We start from the raw sequence: 25601 nt of genomic DNA on the forward strand, positions 1-25601 counted from the left end.
CCTTTCCAAAGAAACTCTGCGTTTCTGCCAAATTACTAAACTAAAAGTTTTGCACGTATAGAAACTGGAAGTAGACAGCGCATTGTACATTGGAATGGGAAGAGGTTGATTAAAAAAGTTTGCCAATGACTGCTGATTAGCCAATTACGTTGTGATGGTGCTATTTGAATTGTTTTGTTTATTCTGCACAGTTACCATATTATGTTGTTCACCGGGGGCGATATGTGGGATTATTGATGTGTTTGAAATGACTGCCCAAAGCTCATTTGAAAAATCATTGTTGTCTTCATTGTGACGTCTGTCTTTGTTAGCAATGTGAATTTGTTGGTTTTCTGTGTTTTGGGTTTATGTATTGAATCTGGAAATCAAGTCAAGTGAGGCAGATTCTACACATAACGTGTGTGGAAAAGACAAGAGATGGGTTATATCACGTACTTAATCAGTGCCGTGTTGAAATTTTATTATGGATTTAAACCTAACAGTTGGCAGTGCCCGAATAAAATGAGTCATGGCGCGAGTTTAGTACAAAGTCGGCCATATTGTGATTATCTCCGTGTCTAATTATGATTTTTAATTAAACGAAATGGCCCTAGCATATTTTTCATGGCTATAATTCCGGGCGCATATTTTCCGACCCTTACAAGTCTGAAGCCTTTGTTAGGATGTCGCGATCCTTTTGTTGCAGGATTCCTATTGTTCACGCGATGTGCAGATGTAAAGACAGTTGTAACTCTGATGTTTGCCGCAATGCCGTAGGTTGACCGTGAGTGAAATAAATTTCCTAGTAAGTTAGTTGAAACAGGACTATTGCATTTTCCGATCGATGGCCACCGATGCTTTACAACAGGCGGAAATACCGCTGATCAATAAAATCCTCTTATTGTCTATTTCGCCTCGTCCAAGTGACAACGATAAAGCCAGACAGAAAAAAGGTTGGACCGATTTTTGTGAAGGAAAACGCCGCAAACGTGCTGCAAGTGGCGTTATGGTCGATAGTGTTGGAGTAAACTCTGTTTACAAGCAATATACGCCGACTCATCAGTTTTTTTTTTCTGTAAGCACATCATTTGAGGGATGAATGGATCGTTTGTAGAAATCCACACGATTTAAGAGCTCCATTCTTGTAATGGCTCTTTTTGTCCCGTCTACGTCTCCCACTAGGATTTTCAGGCGAACCTCGTTCATGCGAACTCTAATGTGGACCGGGTTTTTTGCCAAAATAATAATTATTTTAAATTGTTGGAACGTCGACAAAAAGGGACTCGTGTGAGGCGAACAAATAAAACGAAGCTATTGTTTTATTAATTTATAGTTTGTTGAATGGGGCGCGTTCAACATAACGTAGACCTCCCCAGAAGTTGTCACAATGCACACGTCAACGCCAGATTAAGTCGTTTGCGTTGTGTTCATTAACTAGTGAATGCAATCAATGGTTTTGAGTGACAATCCAACTCCTTGATTGTCTTCGAATCCACCGCCCCCAGCTGCGTACACTAATAACCTCACTATTGGCAAACTTGCCATCCTTTCAACAATTCATAGCAAACAAAGAAATTACAACAACGCCTGAACTGGGAAACTTTATTGGACTTTTGTGGCCTGAATGATGGATTTAAGGTGACTGCGGCGATCAAAAATAACAATTTTATAATTATCATACCATCGAAACTTTAAGAATTATTTGACGGTATTTACCTACTACAGACGTTGAATAGAACATCACCTCTCTGAAGAATTTAATCCCATCAGTTTAATTTTTGAAATTATTTTTATATACATTATAGTATACAAGGTGTTTTTAAATACACGTAGAAAAAATTCTAAGCGGTTGGGAGTTCCAAAAGGTTCAGCTATCCTTTATTAACGATCTGAAATGAAGAAATGATAGAGATAAATTAATCTTCTCCATTCCTATTCGCGTCACTGATACATTATTGTGTTATTTTAAGATACAATAATTAATTATTTTTCGGCATCCCAAACTGTAAAACATACCTTTACCTTTCAATTTAGATTAAGGTACTCGTAGCTACGATTTACCGATGGAAGATGTAAAATTTTGGGGGAGTGCGGTAGCACACACGATTAATTTACTCTTTTTACAGTTACTTTAAAATTAAAGTGTTCATACTTTACTTTAATTTAGCGTTAAAAAAATATAAACATGTATTATTTTTCAGATAAATATTTTTTTTATTGACTAATAAATAATGATGATCATAATAGGTAAAATACAACCTATCGGGTTGGCAGCTCTGTATGTCAAAAAGTTTGACATTTGTTGTATCATAAAAATCTGCAAAAGTGCAAAATAAAACATTTGGTCAGTCGAAAAGTTTAATACAAATGACGCACGGTAGGTATTTTACAGCACACTCCATGATTGATAGTGATAGTGAACTGTAAAATACCGTGCGATCAACAATTACTTAGATAAGGGACGGCTATGACTTTGACATTGTCAGATTTTTCGTATCTTTGCTAACTCAGCTAATAATCAAATAACTGTTACTATGAATCAAATTTTAACGTAAAATCGTTTTTACTTCAGAACATAAAAGATCCATCGTTGAATCTTACTTTCGTAACGAATGATGTTTTCAATAACGAAGAATGGATATGCAGCGCTGTTACCTGTCTGGTCGTGTTTCGGCAAAAATTTCCAAATTTAAATTGAAACAGGTATATGCAACCAAAAATACTTCCATGCATTCCAGATACGTGTGTGCATACGTCCAAAATCTCCAAGACTTCTTTGATCTAAATAATTGGTGATCGCACGGCATCTCGATACTACGAAAAAAAAAATATATTAGGAATTTCTTTAGCTAAAAAATACTTCTACAATTAAAACAGTAATAATCGGAATATGAAATATCGATACTGCAGTGTGTATGTATATATTTTTTCTGTAACCGTACCGCTGGTGATTGCGTAAATTAAATGTCAGTGTTGTTCCAATATGAATATTGATTAGTGGTATTTCCGTAGTCGAATGAACACTTGCGTTGCGGTCCATTATTAAATGTACTTTTTGTCCAGATGAGAACGATTTTCAACAAAAATATCGATTTTGTCGCCGCATGCACACTTTTCGACGACGAATTAAACTAAAATGCAACATTTTATGTGGAAGTGACAGAATATGGCGTCTAGTTTCTACAGATTAAACGAAAATACGGAGAACAAACAACAATGACAAATAATAACGGTCGGATGGTCGGTCGTTATTAAATGAAATTGGAGACATTTTATGAGGCCATTCTGAGTCCAATAATTTTCCAATAGGCAGTAAATTGGTGCAATCGCAACACCACAAATTAACACTAATGAAAGAAGAAAGACCAAATTACATCCAGAATAATCACTTATAAGGGATACTGTTGCCATCTCCGTCACACTCTTTGGCCCGTTTGTATCATTATTGGATTTTGGGTAATTAGAAGTTGGTTATAAAATTTACGAGGACGAGTAGAGAACAACCGGGATCGAATCAAATTCAGCAGGACCTTGAACTTTAATTTAACCGAAAACGGGTGGAACTTGAAGGAATGTATCGGAATTAATTCAGGGAGGGCTGAGTGTCGCGATAATGGTGGGAATAATGTTTAGACCAGGTACTTCGTTTTATTGGTACTTTTATGATGGTATATATTTGGAGAGATCTCAATTTACATTTACAGTCGACATCGCCGGTAAATTGGAGCTTTGTGACACGAACAACATTGGAAAGCGGATCGAAAATGCAATATTTCCATATAGAGTAATATAATTCAATAGTACAATGGGATGTGGAGGGCGTTACTGTAGAGGTGCCATGTTGGAAAAGTGTATCGTAAAATTTGAGTGCGGGTCCGGCGTGCGCCATCATATATTATTCAATTCGACACACATAAGAGAGAAAACAGTCTTGAAGAACACGCAAAGAATCTCAAAAGCATTTAAAAGCCAAGGGGATGAACCACTGACGACTTTCTTCCTGATCTTATTAATAATGCGGTCTCGTAGAGAATTTCTCTGACGCTTTTTGTCACTTCCTTTCGAAAAGTTTTTGATGTGTTGTGTTCTACTTTTTCTTTTATAACTCTTGTTAAAGTCCCTGTCGTCGCTTCTAAATTTGCTTTTGCTATTTTTATGTTACGATTGGTTCCTTCGCTCATCATAATTCAAGCGACGAATTTTCGAATCGGAATGTCGGCAACGCGAAATTGTTGTTTTTGGACAAAATCAATTTAGAAAAAGAATTTTTTCCAAAGGGAGATGTTTGTGGGGTGGTTGTGGCACACGTAGAGCATATTTAGTGAACATGGTTATCTGTTTTTATTGCCTTCCCGGCACGCACGTGCCTGCTTGGAAATTGAAACAGACAAAAGTAGTCGTAAAATAGAGGATCCAGTTATTTTATCAGTCGGTAGTTTGCATACATTAACCGCCTTCAAGATTTATTGAACTAGAAATGATACACAATGTTGCAGCTCGTCCCTAAACCGCAAATAAAATAGTGTATACGCGGATCTCATTTTACTTAAAAAGGGGGATCCCATATAACTCGAACCAATAAAACTTGAATTTATGTTGCCCTTTATGTCACATCTTTTTATATCGACGCTTTCAAAACAAAACCGTCGATGTCGCCGCAGATTTCCTTATTTAATTTTTTACAATTCTAAGATTTTCTTCAACTTTTCTACAGGGTCGTCTAGACATTTTTTTGATCTGAAATTTGCCATTATATCGATTGTTTCTTCGGAAACTTTAATATATAAAAGTTCGACCTACAGCGCAACAAAACATTTTAATATTTAAGGAACTTTACAATATGTTTCCCGATTATTCAGTATGCACTGCGGTAAATAGTATGAATAATTGAAAGTTGGATGGGTATTTGTTGCAGTTTAAAAAGATCAAAACAAAATATTTTAGGCATTGAGCATTCATGAAATTCATGATGATGGATATATTTTACGGCATACGGTGTGGATTGAATGAATTGAAATGAATTGTGTGAGTATTTCAACATGAAAATTGAAAATTATGATTTAAAATTCTATACTTTGTATTCTTGCAGAAAATAACTACGATTTTAATTAACTTAGTACTTGGAGCAGTGGTTCTCAATAATAATGACAATAGAGGGGACCTAGTATAAGTACTCCAACATAATAAGAATAAGATACAATTTAGCTAACGAACACCTGTTAGGCATCTGTCTCATTGTTTTTAGTTCTCTTGGCAATAACAATAAACATTATTTCAGTAACAGCAAAAACGTAGTAGATGCCCAACAGTCAAGATGAACTGGGGTTTTGGGGTTGTCATTGCACCACGTAATTATTATCTATTTGCTCGTTATTACTTCGTAGCAATACCCTCAATGACAAAATTTACCCTGAACGCCGGTCAAATACCGGGTGAGTGGTGGGAATGGATATCAAGCGTGATTTCATTGTAATACCTGTTTAAAAAAAGTAAGTTTGTTCAATAGGTTGAGATATTGAGCAACTATTTTCAGATAACCTAATTATGAACAATAATGAATATTACGTTGGGTACATTATATTAATGCTAAATTCCTGTATTTTTTATTTCGAGTCCATTTTTCAGTCGATGTTTTTTCAACAGTATAATTTTTGCACGGTAAAACTGACGTTTATCTCGAACGATCAAATTAATTTGTAATCGAGTTATCCATGAACTCGAAATCGTATGTCGTTACTTGAACTCCACGCTCCAGTAAACACAGCTTGAAACAAAGGTTAGATTTGGACATATCATTCGCAAGACATACGGATTCAAATCCATGGATGACTCGATTACAAATTAATTTGGTCGCTCGATATTTGTGAACATTCTATACAGCAGTGAATAAAATTTTTGTATAGTATTTATATAGTTGTTCTGGGTCAATACATTCACGTAGGTATAGTAGAATGCATTTTATCGTTCCATTAGTAGTTTTGGTGCTTTTTTACCTTTAGAAGCAATATATAGCAACGAAAACAGAAATTTGCTCATTCAGCGATGCGGACACGTAGAAGTAAAAACAATTCCAATCGGAAAAATTATGGCATTAGCAAGTCTGTTGGAATTTCTCGATCTATAAATAGGTGAAGTTTCAACTAACAAATGTGCAGGAAGACAACCAAAAAAGCAAAGTGGATTAATGACTAAAAAAAAAAAGAATTTCCGGAGAATGTTAATCAAAGTTTAACTTATGCGGAAGCAAGATAAAATAGCTAATATACTCCATTCTTTACCTTGGTGAGTGGTCTTTGGAAAATTTTCAGCCGTCAAGTTGAATTTAGGGATTTTTGAAAGTTCTCATGGAAAAGGGCATTGGTAGTTGTTAAAAATTATTCAAATATTACAAAAATGTACTTACAGAGACGCCGCAAAGTCTTTCTATGTATTATTTTCCAAGTTAAATTGCTCATGATTCACATGCACCGAGACAGGAGACATAACCTCAAACGTGTTATCTTCACATCGCATCGTTCTCTAAAATTTTAAAAACTTACTTGGGAATTTCAAAATGTTCTATTCTAGACCGGCCACACACTTTCCGGTTAAATTAGGTCCCGTTTATGGTTTAAGAATCTAGTTAATTTTTCAAACCCAAACTTTTTTGCAATATTACCCGGCACGGGATGGGAATAATGTTCGGTCGGATTGACCGACGACGGACGCCGTGACGCCGATAATTTTCAAACGGGGAACGGTTAAATTTAAGAATCGATGTGTATGGCTTATATACAGGGTGACTGACGAAAAACCTTTGATGCTGTATCTTGCTTATTTTTTATCCGATTTGAATAAATGACACATCAAATCAAAAAATTTTGAAAACACTTCAATACCAACTAAATAAGAAAAAATTCTTGCGTCCAGTTTTTGACAGATGAACATCAGCTTCTGTTTTTCAAATAGCACTGTACATTTTTTTTATTCAGTATTGTAGAGATTTGTTTTCTGAATATAAAAATGCAAAGAACTATACTTACCCATTCATTAAACAAAAGTCAAGAAATTAAAGAGTAATGTACGAAACTTAAAAATCAATTGACCAAAATAAACAAGAGAGAAGTTTATTCTAAATGCTCAAAAAGACTAAGTAAGCTCTGAATACTCATTTGTCAAAACAGTTTGATAATAATAATAATTATAATGTTGCTGTGGACGATTTAGTGTTAACGTGTGGTGTGGCATTTTTGGAGATGGACTAGTCGGTCTCTTTTTTATTGATAGCAGTCTCAATCAAACAAAATTAATTTAATTTATCTATCTCCTCTTAACTTTGAATGTTTCATTGAGTCTATTAATTTACAAAATTCTTCTGTTAAAGGTTTTAATTAGGTAATTTCGTACAATTATTGAAGCTAATGACGTAAATCTGACAATACTTATTCAAAATGTCACGCTGACATTTGTCGAAAAAAATTCATTCCGCCTTTCTTTGTAACAGTACAATTTTATCAAAGCTCACTCTGGAGATACAAATGAACCTTTTGCGAAAGTGGCTCTTTATTTGTCAATTCTATTGCTCTGTAATTTCTAAACTATAATAGCCTGGACAATTTTGTTTGAAAATTCTGATTTGACCTTCAACAGACTACACACCTTTCACGGGAAGGGCGTTAATTCTGGGACATCCGGTATATGATTTGTTGATTCAAATTGTTTTTCTGTATACATAGGCTTGTTAAAAATGAACATAATGAAAACTTATCTTGATAAGTGAAGAATGTTTGATAAAATACATATACTTATGTAATATACTTGAAAGTTGTATAGGGTGTTCATTTAAATTTATAAGTTGGCGTTGAAGACTCGATTGTGAACGCAACACTCGTCAGTCGCAGAGTAAAAACACAAACAACACAAGAAGTGAGGTTAGATTTAAACAACCTACTTGGATTCCTGATTTAATTTTTAAATACCAAAACACACAATGCTTTGTTCAATGTATTTTGGGTTGCTTTTTTACCTGGTCAGGCTCGTCATCTTACATGAATAATCTTGTAGATAGGTATAAAAAAGGGTGCGACCTTGCAAAAGGTCATGTAGTTGATTTTTTAATATGTTGTTTGGTCTCAGCCAAGAGTTAAAAACCAAATTTTCACACTATTTTCAGTTTTGCTCAACATTTCCTAAGCTATGAATCTCATTGAAAATGTTGAACTTACCTTTTTTAAACTAGATTAAATTCACTATAATTTGAGGTCTAAGTGAGCTTTGTTCGTATGTAAGTAATTTCCGAGACACAGTTCTTCAAAAATTGGGATTTTTCTAAGAAGTGAAAAAGTTTTATTTACGTCTATTAGTTTGTTATATCGTCAAAAATACACCTCTCATGAGGTATTTTAGGTAATGAACTTGAAGTACATTTATTTAGCTTTAAGTTGAACTCTGACGGGCACCTGCAGGCCCAATATTTCTCTCAAAACTGACATATAACCTGGCTTAAACCTCGAAAAATAGAATTTGGCAAAAATTATTGAAAACAAGTTTTGTGCGCATCAAACATCACGTATAGGGCCTATACCGATCAAATAAGTTATAGTCGTTTTCAACGACATCCGTGCTGCCAGTGTCATTTTTAATATGTTGATGCAGATTGTACACACAAGTTCATAACCAGGAGTCAGAGTATAAGCAAATCATAGTTAAAAAAATGTCAAACAAGAAATTGAGGTTATGGTAAAAGAAAATTGCTATTTCGTGAAACATCAACAACAAATAATAAGACTCAGTCTTCAACATGGTGTAAAACATGGTCAAACTAGGTCATCCTCGGAATCCAAATCAGACTACATATTTTCTTTGATTTGTTTGAAATTATAGAAAATAATTTGAATTTGGCAATTTGTCGCGTTAAGCTAAATTGCCAAATTAGTAAATTCAAAATTACTAAACTGAAACAGCAAGTAATGCCAACATACTGTCATAGTGACAGCACGGATGTCACTGAAAACGACTATATTTTAACTTAATTTAGTATGTGTGGTTAACAACTTAAAGGAGTCCATGAAGTTGGTGGTGACATACTGTCTTCAGCGCCAAACTTGTTCTAGTTGTATGGAAAATCATCGAACATCGCAAGTACTGTATAGGTACTATGGCGGACAATAAATTTAGGCCGGCCTGTCATTGGCTTGACATCAAAATGTGAAGCTGGCATTATGTTCAACTAACCCCATTTTCGATTTTTGTCATTCTTGTCATCGTGACAGCGATAATCAAAATTAAAATCGGGAAAAGAAGCGTGCACCAGAGAGAAGTGCTACTACAAATCAGGTATGCTAGTGCGTCATGATCTGTAAGTTACGAAAAGGGCGAAGGAAACGCCAAACAGCTTGAAAACCTTCAGTTTGACAAACTGACACATCAGTCATAATGACAATAAATGGTCGCTTGCATTGACTTTTTTGAAATGTCAGAAATTTGCCGGCCTAAATTTATTGTCCGCCATAGTACCACCAACACCAATATAAAAAACACTTTATTTACAGAATTTATAATACAATTATTTTTCCAATATTTCTCTGATATCGCTAAAACTCTTGCCCTTTGTCTCTGGTACGCAGAATAAAGTAAACAAAGTAGCTATAAAACAAAACCCGCTAAATAACCAAAATGTCCCCGCTTTTCCAAAAGCATCGTTCAATTTATTAAAAAATTTAGTCATAATAAAACTAACTAGCCAACATGTGAAAGAGACTAAGGAGGTCCCAATCGATTTTACGTTTACTGGAAACAATTCAGAGCTAATTGTCCAAGGAAGAGCACCGAAACCAAAGTTGAAAGCTACAATGAACAATACCAAACTTAAAATAGGTAACCAAGAGAAAGGACTAACTTCTAGTAATACTGTATCTTTTAAGTAAAAGTAACTACCAACAGTAGCCAGAGAAATCATCATCGCCGAAGAGGATACCATCAAGAATATTCTTCGACCTAATCTATCTGCGAAGAATGGAATAATTAAACTGGAAAAAAATATAACGAGGCCGATTATAATTGATGAAATTTCGGGCGGAATGTCTGAACCGGAAACTTCGAAGATCAGTTGAGTATAAGACAAAATCGCATTAATTCCTGATAGTTGTTGAAATATTACTAAAGTCAAGGAAATTGTTAAAGCTTTTAAATTAGCCCTAGTTTTAAATAGATCGGTAAACGCGCCATTATGATCTTGATTTATTGAGTTACTAATGTTAATGATTTCTTTACCAACTGCACTTCTATTGCGGGATCTTAATTTCATTAATGATTCTTCCGCTTTATCAATTTTATTTTTCCTAATCAGATAATAAGGAGATTCAGGGGCTATTATGAGGAATAATACAAAGAACAAAGCAGGTAGACATGCTAGTGTAAAATTAAACCAAAAGATCGGCATATACGGTCCTAGGACGTATGGAATTAAATTTCCCAAAGTCCAAAATATATTTAGTGTGACTGATAACATACCTCTGTTCGCATCTTCAGCGATTTCAGCAATGTACAGAGGGAGAAGTGAACAACCCGCACCTTCAGAAATTCCAGCTAGAAAACGTGCAAAGTAATACCAGTAAAGATTGTGAACTAGTGCCAACACTGTAAACGACACAATGTATGGGATTGAGATACATAATAGGGAAAATTTTCGGCCTAATTTTTCAGAAAGGTAGCCGAAAGGCAAGGGCCCTATTATGGCGCCAATATTAGTTAAAGAACCGATCCAAGATTCTTCGTCAGATGTAATGGGCCTATTCAACGGATTTATGTTTGGATCAGTTGAATATAATTTAGGAAGTATAGGAGATGTCCACGTTAATGTTATATCACCTGAGGTTGCCAAGAGATCCACTAAAAAGTTAATAACAAGTCAAATTTCTTTAAGCAATCTGTTGTGAGTAGCCACTTACCAGTTAAAACGGTGACAAATGTGAAAGTGCAAAATTTGAACATTTTTTTTTCTATTCTCTCACAACAAAGACTATACTGTTATGGTCAAAGAGTGATAGATACAGAGTAGATTTGATTTACCTTGAGCATTAAACTAATTTATGATACTTATGTGTATAACAGAACAGTACAGTTGGAGACAAAATACTTTGGTCGTCACTTTTCTGACACTTTAATGTAATTCAAGGTTTAACGCTAAAATGAATGACAATTTCAAATTAATGACAGCTATTATATTTTCCTATCAAAAATATGGCACCGTCCGTAGCTGATAAATATAGAATAGTTTTCCTAGCTTCTGAGGGGTGGTTCTTGGGGCAAATTGCAGAAAGGTTGCGTTTACCCAAAAGTACAGTTACGTATATCGTCAATAAATGGAGAAGAACGGATTTGGTGGAACGCCGACGACCAGGAGCTGGCAGACACAGGGTATCCACACTCGATGAAGATGTAGCTTTGACTGAGGTAGTGAGAAATGATCCTTTTGCAAAAGCTGTTCAAGCTAGAAATTCGTTAACGGGTTTTCCTGGATGCCTAAAAACAGCGCAGCGACGCATAAAAAGTAGTCCCGTTTGGTGTTTACTAACAGGGAGGAGCTCTTGACTGCGATATCTGATGCATGGCAGTCATTACCACAGGATTATCACAGAAACGTATCCCTCTCCACGCTATTTAGGATACAAAAAGTTTTAGACGCTAATAGTGCCATGATCAAATACTAATATTAAGTATCTTTTTATAGTGTTCGCCTCTATTATCTCTGTGTACTCTAACTCGATCGTTATGAGAAGACTGGATTTTTCGTACTAAAAAATTACAACTGACCAAGAAGAACTGAGCAAGAAGTGTTCCAGCTTCCTTATGTCCTTGTGTTAGCCCTGGTTTGTTTGGTTCGGTGTGTAGGGTACCATTGAAGTCTTGGTCCTTCTGGATCTGTTAGAACTAAAATAACTATTGTAATTATGAGCTTGTCCACTTACATTGTAGAATTGTTGAAACTATTATCATTTATAATACCACGAGTAGTCCAAATTATGTCGATTATTTTTCAAACTGGTCACGAATTATCAATTGTGCTTGGGAATGAATCCACCGCTGCGTCAGCACGAGTGAGATTCGCAAGCACAATTGAATGAGTGAAACCAGTTTGAAAAATAGTCTACATAATTTGGACTACGAGTTGTATTCGGAGGACTATTCCATGAACCAACTTTGGCAATTTGGCAGCAAATCGGAAGAAGAAATTAACGCAGAAATCGAAGAAAATGTTTCCAACAACACAAAAAAGACACGTGAGTCCATTTGGAAGCAATTCTCAAGGCTGCATTCATTTGTTAAAAATTATCGCTGGGATCACTAGTGGTATTACCGATACAATTTCCACGAGTGGGACTATTCGGTCAAATTTTTTGAAACCATGGTAACAAATGTGTAAAATTGTGTTTTTATTGGTCCATTTTTAACAAATGACAGGTGAATGGAATAGTCATATACAGGGTTATTCACGAGAGGGGTATTTCTGATTTTTTTTTTACCGCAACCCATTATACACATTGCAACAATATCTTGATTTCAAATTTGGAAAATAATTATAACTGAATCCACGATGGCTCTTAGTTCTGTGTCTTTGACGTTAAACCAAAAATTTTTGTCAATTCGAAAAATGTGTTTTTACAATAACGACGAAAAGACTGACATGCTCCTCATTTATGGAGAGTGTGGAAAGAATTCTGTCGCCGCTGCGGATGTTTAGAAGCCGATGGTAGACACTTCGAACACCTTTTACATTAACTTAATTTGTTAATTTATTTGTTGAATTTTGATTAAATACAGGTTATCTGCCAATCTGACATTTCTCACAAATCTATCCAACTTACTTTGATTTCTAATTTAAAAGAAATAACACATTTGATTTAGTAGTTACTGCCATTGGTATTGTTGGTTGCGGCAAAATAAAAATTCAGAAGTACCCCTCTCGTGAATAACCCTATATTATTCAACTAGATCGATTACTCGACGTGTTGCCCGGAAACACCACTCGATCTACGATCTCGTGGTGTTTCCGGGCAACACGTCTCGTATAATCGAGAATTGTCCATCCTCGAGTTGTATACGGGTAGACTATATCATTCATTACTTTATAAACCAATAAGAATCTTTGATTTTCTTTAGTTACCATGTATTACAGCGGTTATTGTAGTAACTAGGGCGATTTCGAATATACGAACCTTTGTATATTCGAATATACCAACCTTTGTATTTTCGCTCGCCGCCTTAACTTACAAAATTTTTTGCGCTAACCGTCACATTAACGTCACATTAAATCGCTCTGCCACTGAATGCGCCCAGTCGGTTTCGGGAACCTGTTTATTTTAGCTATTTATGCACCAAGGGCGTTACAACGATGATTACGCCCGGAGAACGATGATTCCACCTCGAGGGCTTTAGCCCGAGAGATGGATATCGTTCGATGGGCGTAATCATTCGGTGACGCCGTGGTGCATACAAGATTTTATTTTTCACTATACGTGTTATACAAAAAAAAAAAAAACTGGCATCATTGCAATTATGAATTGATGAGGGCGTTATGAATTCCTAGGAGTTATCATGCAATTATACGAAAGTGAAAAATAAATTTATTTATTTTATTCATGATATAGTCTATGCTATAAGATGGTTTGTTTATTAAATTGTTCTTTTTTCATGACATTTTTGAATATCTTTAATAATGACAAATTAACAATCTCGTAATTTTACATGACTGGCACCAGGCTTTCCTATATTTCATACTTACACGAAACTGAATATGTAACGAAAGTCTTGCCAACCCCTCCTTTAGTTCCTCGTCTGTCCGGTAGTACTTCCGTTTTTTTCTTTTTGGCGCGCTATTATGGCTGTACGGGGAATTTAATTTAAAATTTAAACTGTGTCACTACAAGCCAGATATATTGTTGAGGGTAGGCAACATCCTGAGTACCTGAGTTAAGCTGTGTAGTTGTGAGGCTTGGAGGGTTCCATCTCCTCATGTCATTCATGGACTGTATCGATGCAATAATAATAGGGAGTGGCTACAACGCGCTACTTGTGACTATTTATGCAGATTACAGCATAGACAGGATGCTGAATGGTCATACCTATTCACGGACTATACACATTTTGACTAACCTAACATTGACAGCCATTTTTTTGGATGAGGTAGACTTGACTGCGGAGGAAAGAGCCGAAACTGAGAACAAGCTACGTGAGAGTGAGAGGTCTCTCATCTTGTTTGCAAAGGAAAATCGGACTTACCAAAGCCTAGGAGCTATATTCAAAACTGCATTGCACAAATTGGAAGATAATGGTCCCACATCAAAGCTGCGGGTCCAATATTTTCGCTTGTCTACTCTCGTAAAACTATTTATGCAGGCAGATTGTGCGGGTGATTGGAACCTTAAAATGCTACCTTTTTTCATTCAGCTGGTCACTATTTCTACTTATATCTATCTGCAAGATATGATGGGTCTAGAACAGCAGGGAGATTTTACAATCCGCCGATTCGATAAGTTTGGGTCCGGCTTATGGTCAGACTTGACAATTGAGCAGAAGCTGATGCGGTCTATGAAAAGCTACGGTGGATTGATACAGGGGCGTGGAACCTCCAATACTGTGCTCGCACAGTAGACCGTAGGAATGGGGTTCATGGTAAACATATGCGAGGACAGGTGCCCGTCAGAGCTCAAATTAAAGGTAAATAAATAGTTATACCTCGAGTTCATTATTTGTCTCATGGGAAGAGTATTTTTGACGATATTTAACAAAAGAAAACAAAAGAGACCTAAACAAAACTTTTTCACTTCTCGGAAAAAATACCCAATTTTTGAAGAGCTGTATCTCGGAAAGTGCTGGATCCACAGAGCTCACTTAGACCTCAAATTGTAGTGAATTTAGTCTAGTTTAAAAAAGGTAAGTTCAACTTTTTCTATGAGACTCATAGTTCAGGAGCTGTTTTTTGGCTAACACGCAGCGCGCAAAAGTCTTTCGACGTTGCAAATTTGGTTTTTTACTCTTGGCTGAGGTCCAAACAACATATTAAAAAATTAGAACTACATGACCTTTTGCATACAGGGTTATTGACGAGAGGGGTATTCTGAATTTCTTTTTGCCGCAACCCATTATACACATTGCAACAATATTCTGTCTCTTTGATGTTAAAGTAAAAAATCTTTGTCAATTCGAAAAGTTTGTTTTTATAATAACGACGAAATTTTTTTTACAATGCTCCTCATTTATGGAGAGTGTGGAAAGAATTCTATCGCCTCTGCGGACGTTTACAAGCCGATGGTAGACACTTCGAACACCTTTCACATTAACTTAATTCGTTAATTTATTTGTTGAATTTTGATTAAATACAGGTTATCTGCCAATCTGACATTTCTGTCAAATATATCCAACTTACTTTGATTTATAATTTAAAAGAAATAACACATTTGATTTAGTAGTTACTGCCTTTGGTATTGTTTGTTGCGGCAAAATAAAAATTCAGAAGTACCCCTCTCGTGAATAACCCTGTATAAGCCGTTCACGTTTCTTTTAAACACGCAGGTGGCCACGATATTTTTTTGTTAGATGGGCGTCAGGTCCTGTCATATGACGTTTCGTTATTAAATATTCGTCTTGTTGTCAATCCCCTAATTGATTTAGTGCAATTCAATTATAACCTAAAATAGATTTATCATGCCAAATCACAATATTGCAAACTAAAATGTCAGATTTTCATAGACAGTCCGAATTTGAAACAATCGTGAACGGATAATAAACTAGGCAAAAATGAATAGGGAATTTTTCCTTTTTTGAATTTTTTATAAATACCGTTTAAAATTTGTAATGAAATGTGTTAAAAATATATTAATATACACATTAAATGTAATGTTTCAAGTACTTGTAACATTTTAAATTTATCTTGTGTTTAAGAATACGTGGGAGGATTGGGGCAATTATTTTGCTTTCCAAGAAAAATTCATTTATTTTTCACTTTAGTATAATTGCATGATAACTCCTAGGATACGAAATACGTAAACATGTACATTACAACCGGGGAATAAAACAGGGCGTAATAAGAATAAACGGGCGTAAGGAATTCATAACGCCCTTATCAATTCATAATTGCAAAGATGCTAATTTTTTTTTTTTAAAGAACAGGTATAGTGAAAAATAAAATCTTGTATGCACCACGGCGTCACCGAATGATTACGCCCATCGAACGATATTCATCTCTCGGGCTAAAGCCCTCGAGCTGGATTCATCGTTCTCCGGGCGTAATCATCCTTGTAACGCCCTTGGTGCATAAATAGCTATTTTGCCTAGTTTATATTGACTGGACTAATCGTGCTTGATTACTTTTTTATTTAATTTTTACCTTTAAAAAAAAATTATTACACAGTCTAGGACTGGTTTTACAAATCTATGAGGGGCATGATGACCAACTCAATAGACCGGGACCAATGGCTTAACGTGACTTCCGAATCACGAGACAGAATATAGCCTTTTTTTTTATTATTTTAAATTTCGCCCTGGGTCGGAATCGAACCCGCGACCCTCGCGTCCCTGAACCGAAACGGACTCCCTTAGGCTATATTCTGCTTTATTGCTTTTTTATTTAATTTTTACCTTTTTATTATTATGACATTTTTAAGAATGATTTTTGTCGTTTTGCCAAGCTTAAAAATCCAAAGTATAATTGATTAGTTTTTGTCCTTTTATTATTGTCTTTCCTTTTTGCATATAATTGAATCGTATCATTTCTGTGTTTTATTTTTTTTTTAAATAAACTACAAACCAGGGAACTCTGAACAATCTAAACTGCTAAACTACATGGTTTTGTGAGGACCAAAACTTCTGATGGAAATTATGTGGTTGTATAAATGTGTATGAAAGTGGAGTGCATCATGAACGTGAACAGTCTTGTGATGTCCAAATAGACGTTCGTGGTTTACCCATTTCAACTAGAGAGCTTTATCAAGCTGGACAAATTATTCATGAGATCACTGTTTAAACAAGTACCTGTTTTAGAGATGTGAAACATTAATAACGTTACATATTCATTGTTGACAGGTGAGGATAACCTTTGTCGTTAGGTTTAATTAGTTGTATTAAATGCATAGCACGCGGCCTTAAAAGAAATCTGTGTGGGTACGTTTGCAAAGTTGTGCCAAGCCGAATCCCTTGAAGGAAATTGTCTTGGCGAAGATAATCAAAGTTTTCTTTAAGTTTAACACAATAGATATGCCAGTGTAGATGGCCTAAACCCCAAGTCTGAAATTCTGTGTTAAGTCGGTCTGCACTGAATGTAAAACTCCGGGATTTATGCCGGTCCGAACGATGCCAAGAATATTGATTTAAAAAGATACACGTTACTTGAAGACTTATGCAAAGTCGTATTTTGCATATTTCCTTTGAAGTTGCTCTTGTATTCCGCGACCGTCGATAACTAAAAATTTGCATGTCTTTGTATTGTTAATAATTTAACAATGGATGTGAAAATAAATTTACACAAAAAATTTTCGTGGTGATGGAGCAATTTAATTTTCCTTCATTTCCACAATTCTGCAACAAAGAATACGTTTTTTATGTCTCGATAAGATTTCGTTTTAATCTTAATTCTCCAGCAAATTAAACATCTATGTCTTCCAACTTAAATGGATTTTGTAATAAGATTACGAAGAGGAAATTCATATTTTAAAAGCTTTTTTTTCGTAAAACTCGTTATGCAACATGACAAGATTCATTTTTCTTCAACTTTTCGCTGTCAAATTGAGAAAATGGAAAATATCTACAATCAAATTAATTAAGAAGAAATTATATTACGCCCAAAATTCTCTCCAACTCGATTATTTTAACAGCGTTTGAGATTAGCGATTCCTGCAGTTAAGAAATGCATCGGATATAGAAAATTACGACTCAACACTAAACCGGAAACTCGATTTTGTTCGACATAATATCTAGATTAAAGTTTATTCTGTAGGTACCACTATAATCGACTATAAAAGACGTGATAGTAATTTTGTGACATGATTCGAGAACTTCAAAGTTCTTGATTTTTAAATCTTATTGTCGAATTTCAAGATCCGTATTTGTTATTTTGCTAGTGTTTTTTGCGTTTTAAATATAAGATGATTTATGAGGAATAATGAGCACGACGGAATTGAAAATGCAACCCACAATACATTAGGAACATAAAGCTGGATATGGACGTGGTAAATATAACGGGTGTTTTTTTAAATTTGGCGTCGAAGTAGGCGTTGAACTGTCGATTGTGAACGCACTCTACAGGTTACGGATCACTGATCAGCTGTTTAAATCTTACTCTTTAACACAAGTGGTGCGCTCTCAATCGACTCTCCAACGCCTACTTCGACGCCAAATTAAAAAAAAACACCCTTTACAGCTTTACATTGTGCATTGCATTTTCAATTCCGTCGTGCTAATTATTTCTCCTGAAATACTCTGTATAGATTGTAATATCGGAAATTTAAATTATTTAGTAAAGCCTGTGAAATCAACCTTGAGTACACACTTCATTGTTTTTAAATGTTGGGTGTTTATTTCAACTATTGTGTTTGTATATTGTTTATAATAACATAACAACTCAATGAGCCGTCGGGCTCATTATTACTCGCAAATCACTTTATACACTGCGCCGCAAAATTTGCGCATTCTGTGTAAAAACTTAAAAAAAAGCCTTAAACTTTAAATGATGCATTATGAAAAGTGGTTTTCTAATGAGTATCGGATATAAACTTTAAGATAATGGGAATGAACATTTTTGGTTTCCAAATGGCAGTGAAAAATTTTCTAAAAAGAAATACGATTAATTTTCTAAATTATGCGTTAATTTTGCGGCGCAGTGTATATACCGGGTGTCCCAACGGTTTGCCAAAGTATATTTACTAAGTTAATATATGTTCTTTGAAAAATGTTATTATTTCATGTTATACATACAAGTTATGAGCACGGTTTAAAAATATTTTAGATTATACAGGGTGTTGGGTGTATCGGTGGCAACACAAACTTATATTTTTTTAAATGGAACACCCAGTATTTTTTTGCGTTTTTGGAAAGCTCTCGTCAAAACAAAGAGGAAGATATCGTGGTATATCTTATGGGATAATCATCAATTGAAACGAAAGAGTGAGTGAAAGTGTTTTTGTGCGGTAAAAACTTTGCAGTTTTTTGAAGAAAGAACGATCGCTATTATAATATGAGTACTTACTCTTTTTCATTCGAGTATTTTAATCAAGTAATTCTTTTTTCGTGCTTCGTTATCAATGTGTAAACACATGAGCGGGTATGAATTTTAAGGTTCAAATTACATATATTTGATTTAACTGTTTTGAAGAATTTGCGAAAAAAATGATAAATAAAAAAATGCTTATTTTAACGAGCCCAATTGGTGGTTAAATTTATTACCTGGACTTCCATCACACCCGGTATAGTAGTAGACGAGTGCGGAAATTTCATGAGCAAAAAAAGTACGCTTGATGCATGAGTTTCATACAATATTTTTTATCTTCAAACGATCGAAAATTGCGCCTTTGTGTATCTCCATAGAAACGGTTAAAGTGGCATTTTTGGTGAGCGGAGTAGAAATAGAAGTCCTAGGAGTAGAAGTGTCCACAAGCGGTTCGACCGAGTCAAATGTAACGTCATTGAATTTATTTTTATCTCGAAAGGAAGAGATTTTTATTAGATTTTTTTTTTTGTGTATGAGCTCTACTCATCCTCACCTATTACCAGTCTTTTTCTGTACTAGCATTTAAAAAATACCCTGTATAATCTACTATTTACGACTGCCTGTAATTGCAAAAACAATCAGTATTAAAACATAAACCTAAAACTTGACGTTTCTAAAGCCAAGACCACGAGACAACTTCAATTGTTTTCATTCTCATGATTCGACTATTTTCATTTAAGTACCGTCAGATCGAAAAAAAAATTTTCAGTTGACAATTCATTAAGATTTCAATTATCAGATGTCAGTCTTAAAAGTTAGGTTAGTGATTTTGAGAACGTTGAAATCTGGATTTTCATAAAGGAGTGAATTATGTGTGACCTGTCGGTTGTAAAATAATTTCCTTAGCTAGTGCAATGAAACAACGAGATTTAAAACTCCCGCACCTTTATTCAACGTCAACGGTGAGCACGCGCACGCCGCTTTTTTATAAATCGATCCAAGGATCATCGATCAATATTATCCAGAGAGGTTGTTGTGGGGCTCTTATTGTCAAGGGGTAATTTCATGCACAACAGACACACGATAGGGAAAAAAGTGCAAATCTTTTTTAAGGATAAACTGAACTGTACCAAATCTATGCAATTCTTTGTTCAACCTCTTCAATATTTTCAGCTGATCTTTTTGTCGGTCGTCTACTGCCTTTTTTGCGCAGAACACTACCTGTTTCCAAAAACATGTTTACGCATTTGTAGACTTTCTGGGAAAGTTGTTGGTAAGTGCCTTAAAAGTTCAGACTTTTGTTGATTTTCTTCAAATATTCGAGGTGTCGAATAGGTCATTCGTCGTTCTCAAGCTTTTCTCCATTGCTGAAGAAACATTGCACAATGAAAATTTGTTGCTCCAAAGTGAACATATTGTAATAGCAAATTTTAATATTCAATAATTAATAATCACAATTACCATTGTAATGACATTTGAATTAAATTTTTACTTGTTGCCAATTGAAGCGTATTAATCACGGTCTTCTCGATTTTTTTAATTTTCGATCGCACGGTATTTGCATAACGCCGGAGCGAAATAATAATAAAACTTTTTACTCTTTCCCACTATTACCATAGATTGATATTTTACGCACTGGAACTATAAAAAATAGTACAGGTTATTTACAGTAAAAAAAAAAAAAAACTAATAAAACCCGCGCCTAAAAACTAAAAAGCATTTTCGAACGCTGTAGAATTTGCAAAAGTATGCAACAGTAGAACACACAGATGTTACAGTTTCAGTAAAAAGATAACCAATTTCACAATGACAACAGTTATCTATCTAAGGTATGCGGGAAGAGAAACTTTGGTTGCCTGTGTGGTAAAGTGTAAAGGTAAAATGACAATAAAATGCTTGTACTTTTATCGTAATTTCCTGGGATCAAAGTCGCAATAGTCACATTTGCCGTAATGTTGATGTCCACGGAAATACCTTCTACGTCGGAATAACTGATTTTTGCAATGGTGACTTTAACTGACAGAAATAAAAATGTCTTCAGTCTACTATACTTTGGTTTGTGTTACATTATTATATCTCATTTATTAATTATTTTTAAACATAATTTTATTTCTTTAAGTAGGCAAGAAATGTGAGATTTTGATCCTCTTTGAGAGTGTAAAGACATCCGTTGATTATTTACTATACCAACACTATACTACATCATTATTTCACCAAATGTAATATACAGTGCGTTCGTAAAGTTCGGAATAAATTCGATAAAACTGTAAGTATTAATTTCTGAGAAAAATCCTCGAGAAGGTTAACTTTGTTTTTAAAAAGTGCATATTCCTCAGTACCTTACTTATGTAAAACGTTTCATCTCCTAATTATGACGTCACCAAATTTTTTTTAATGACAACCCCCACTTTTTTCTTCTCTTTCTAACGGACCTTCGTACTACAAAAGATGAGTGAGATGAAAATCGGTCAACATAAGTAAAGTACTGAAGAATATGCACTTTTTAAAAACATAGTTTTATCGAATTTAATTCGAACTTTATTTAAAGTAAATACATGAACAATAATCATACAATAAATACAGCGTGTCCCAGAATTAGCGCCATACCCTTGTATGACAGATACAGGAGCGTTAAAGAAACTCAAATTTGTAAAAAATCCTACGAGCAAATTATTTATAATTTTTTACACAGACAACTTTTTTCTACCACAGACACAAACAATTTATTATTTGTTCTGTTTGCATTCACTAGTTAATTTTCTTTATCACATGTAAAAAAATAATGGAGCAGGCAATTTTTTTTTAATAGCTGGGATATGTTTTATAGACATTTTTTGTTATATTTATTTCACTTAATTTGTACCAGTTCAGCAATTTAATTTTATTTTATTGTCTATGATTTGAATTTTCGATTTGGAGGAATCCCTCTTCAGCAGACCAGGGAGATTTTCATGATCATTTGCGTATTACATATACATATTAATAAATAATTTAACGTCATTCCCACAGATGTTAAAGTAATCACTTTGCAGTTAATTATTAAGTGGAGATTATGCTTGGCAATAACATACAGGTGTTCCAGAGTTGCGTAAAAGCTCCATAACTTGTTTGTTATTATAGTTATCAACTTTTTGATTTTTTTAGATGAAAGTTGCGTTTCTATTGCACATTCGGAGAATATTGCGGTATATGTATAGGTGTCCCAATATTGTAAAAACACTAAAGTTATGTTTTTTAAAATAGAACCTACTCAGTTTGATTTCATTTTTGGATTCTATGCTATATTATGAATCAAATTTATAGAGGTCGTTTTTACTTATCTGCCATAGTTTTTGATCTGTGGCGCTTTTTTACAAGAATTTCGAATTGCAGGGGTCTGTTCAAAAGTTCGTACCTTGCAAATTGTTGCACATAAATTAAAATGATTGACGCTGTTTGATTCCTGAAAGTTTGCCGCATGTGTTTACTCAATAACGTGCTTAGTCGCATATGCCTCTTTCGATTTTTTAAATATAACAAACTAAAAATGTCAAAAACTCATTTTTTTCAAATGGTACCGTATATTTATTATTGCAATGGTATTTTCCAATGGTATAGGATTTGTATAGTCAAATGTGAAAATCTAGGGTGCTATCCTAAAATCACTAGGTAAATTGGGAGCAACTTTTCCACTACAGACAAGATTGTCAAAAAAGCTTTCGACCAGTGCAATAATAAATACGCAGTGCCATTTGAAAAAAAAATGAGTTTTTGATATTTTTAATTTGCTGTGTTTAAAAAATCGCAGTAGGCATATGCGACTGAGCAGGTTGTTGAGTAAACACTCAACAGATGCGCCAAACATTCAGGAATCAATTATTTTAATTTATGTGCAACGATTTGGAAGGTACGAATTTTCGAACGGACCCCTGATGTAATTCGAAATTCTGGTAAAAAAAGCGCCACAGATCAAAAACGATGGCAGATAAGTAAAAACGACCCCTATAGATTTGATTAATAATTTAGGATAGAATCCAAAAATGAAATCAAACTGGGTAAGTTTTGTGTTCTTATAATATTGAGACACCCTGTATAGATACCGCAATATTTTACGAATGTGCAGTAGAAGCGTAGCTATAATCTAAAAAAAGGTAAAGTTGATATCTTCACAAGTTATGGAGCTTTTTCTCTGGGACACCTGTATGTGTCAATTAAGGTTATACCACGTATTTTTTTGCGGTAAATATTTTTCATCATCAGAGTTTAATTTTAAAAAGCGTTATTTGATTTTTGTGCAGAGTGATACCACATTTTTTTGCAGGGTGATACCCAATTTTTTTCTCTCTTGCTTTTCACAACAAAAATAATGTCATGAAATATTATTATAGTTTGTAATTTCTGAATATTCTTTTTGAATTAACTACCATTAGCGTTTCTCAACCTTTTAGTCTTTGCGACCCAATTTTCAATCACAATTCTGATCGCCTCAGTGGGATAAGTAAATTCTTATCCTACTGAGTGCGGTAATGAAACTCATTTATTTCACTGGCGAAAATCAATAGATAAAATTTATTTTTTTAATTTGAGGCAGTCTTAGATAAAACTTTGTACATACGAGTAACACGTGGGCTAAAGCATATTACAGGAAACTCGTGTGTTACAGATGAACTTGGGCTCTCGTCATCTGCAATCTTCACACTCGAGTCCTGTAATATTGGTTTTATCCCACTAATTATGTAAATAACTATTACGCATCTTCTTTTGGTTTTTATGTATTTATTGTAATAAATCTAACCTGAATGTGTGCTTGTAAATTTCTTATCAATAGAAGGAATTTTGTAGAAGTACAAAACTTGCTGTCTTCTTAAAATCGCCCGTCATCACGTTAGATTTTACAATTTTGTTAGATGCAGATTTTCAGGAGGCGGACTTTTCGAGATAAATTAGCTACATATTATGTTTCATGGACACTCAACTCCTTGTTAGACGTTTTACTCTCCTGATACGATGTATTGTTATAAAATCTGTAAATATGTACCTACGTTGTGAAAATGACGCCTTAGGTAAGGTTCTCGCTAAGAGTTTGTAACATCCTCAGGTGTCCCGTTAGTTTGAAATAACTGGCGTCAAAGGCAAGTAAGTGTAACCCAGGGGATATTTCATGCAGTTGTTTCGGTAAACTGAGTATTAAGTCGAAATATTGTCGGAGAGAGACGGAAAGAAACTCCACAGTAAACTAGTCGTGACTGAAATGTCAAGCTCGGAGGACACTAATTATTCATGATACATGTTGGTGCATTTGTGCACTAAGACAAGACCTGAGTAATTGCTCCTGTGTTTATGCTTCATTTAAATATAGAAACATACGACCGGTTCACGTCTTTATAATGTTTAATGCTGATTAAATATTCAAATTTGCATTAAATGTTCTTGTGTCCCACTACACCTACATACGCAGAAAACATATAGGACACAAGTACATAAAGCATGTCGATGCCGTGGGTCTCTACATTTTTCTATTAATTTTGGAACGTCTTATAAGAAATATTCATTGTTTAAACAGAAGTGGAAGATACCCGTTCACAACATGTAAAAAATAAATAATGTAACATCTTTATTTAAGCAACTTTTCAACAAAAAGGATCATATCTCTGTCAAATGCAGTTCCCTTCTTGATGTGATAAATTGATAAGTGCTTTTGGCGATTGTTGAGGAATAAAAAGATGATTTCTTATTTCTTTAACGATTCTATTTAACAAAAACTACAAATCCACTCTTAGGAATTGTCAAATTCAGAAGGCGAGTTGGGTCGAACATTTTCCTTTTGACTCGTGTTCCTCTCTGGAGTGGAAGGTGGCGGCGCCAAGGATGAAAATTAAGAGTAACTAATTTTAAAGAAATAACTTTTATTTATCCACGGCAAGTGTACAGGACCGACCTGTACCGTTAGTTTAGGTACCTGACCAGGGAGGACCGCACCCCACCACCCTCTCTTAAAAGCGAGACGCATCCCACAGGATAGAACAGATACGACAGATACATCAGATCAGTCAAACAAATTCAAACAGACATAACCATTTTTTATACAATCATTTACTTACCTATACTTTGTTAATGTTATTGTTTGGAAGTTATTAAATATTTAAAAATTCTTTTCCTGCGGTACAACGCCGCAACATTTTGGTCCAATCGAGCCGGATCCGTGATCCAGTGTCAACAAATTGAAGAAAGTCGGATCCGTGATCCAGACAATCAAAAAAGTGCGATCCGTGATCAGCCAACGAGGAAGTCGAATCCGTGATTCATCTTCAGAAGCATCAACATTCAGCATCAACTTCAACAATAAACATTACATTACATTCAAGAATCCAAGCACCACTGTCGTCAATCATCAGCATCACAGAGCATCAAAACGTGAGTCTGTCAATTCCATCAAACCTTCCTACATTTTCCGTGCATGCTA

The 25601-nt window shown here is 34.7% G+C and overlaps 1 protein-coding gene across 1 annotated transcript; it reads right to left on the minus strand.

Annotated features, from left to right (window-relative positions):
- Positions 1-9480: 9480 nt before the first annotated feature.
- On the minus strand, positions 9481-11077 carry LOC138126673 (facilitated trehalose transporter Tret1-like). Its single transcript, XM_069042438.1, has 2 exons — positions 10908-11077; positions 9481-10848 (listed from the first exon to the last, which is right to left on the minus strand). The coding sequence occupies exons 1-2, from the start codon at positions 10948-10950 to the stop codon at positions 9524-9526; spliced, it is 1368 nt and encodes a 455-aa protein (XP_068898539.1). The 5' UTR covers positions 10951-11077; the 3' UTR covers positions 9481-9523.
- Positions 11078-25601: the final 14524 nt, after the last annotated feature.

Source organism: Tenebrio molitor, chromosome 3 (genome assembly GCF_963966145.1).
Source record: "Tenebrio molitor chromosome 3, icTenMoli1.1, whole genome shotgun sequence".
Taxonomy (NCBI): domain Eukaryota; kingdom Metazoa; phylum Arthropoda; class Insecta; order Coleoptera; family Tenebrionidae; genus Tenebrio; species Tenebrio molitor.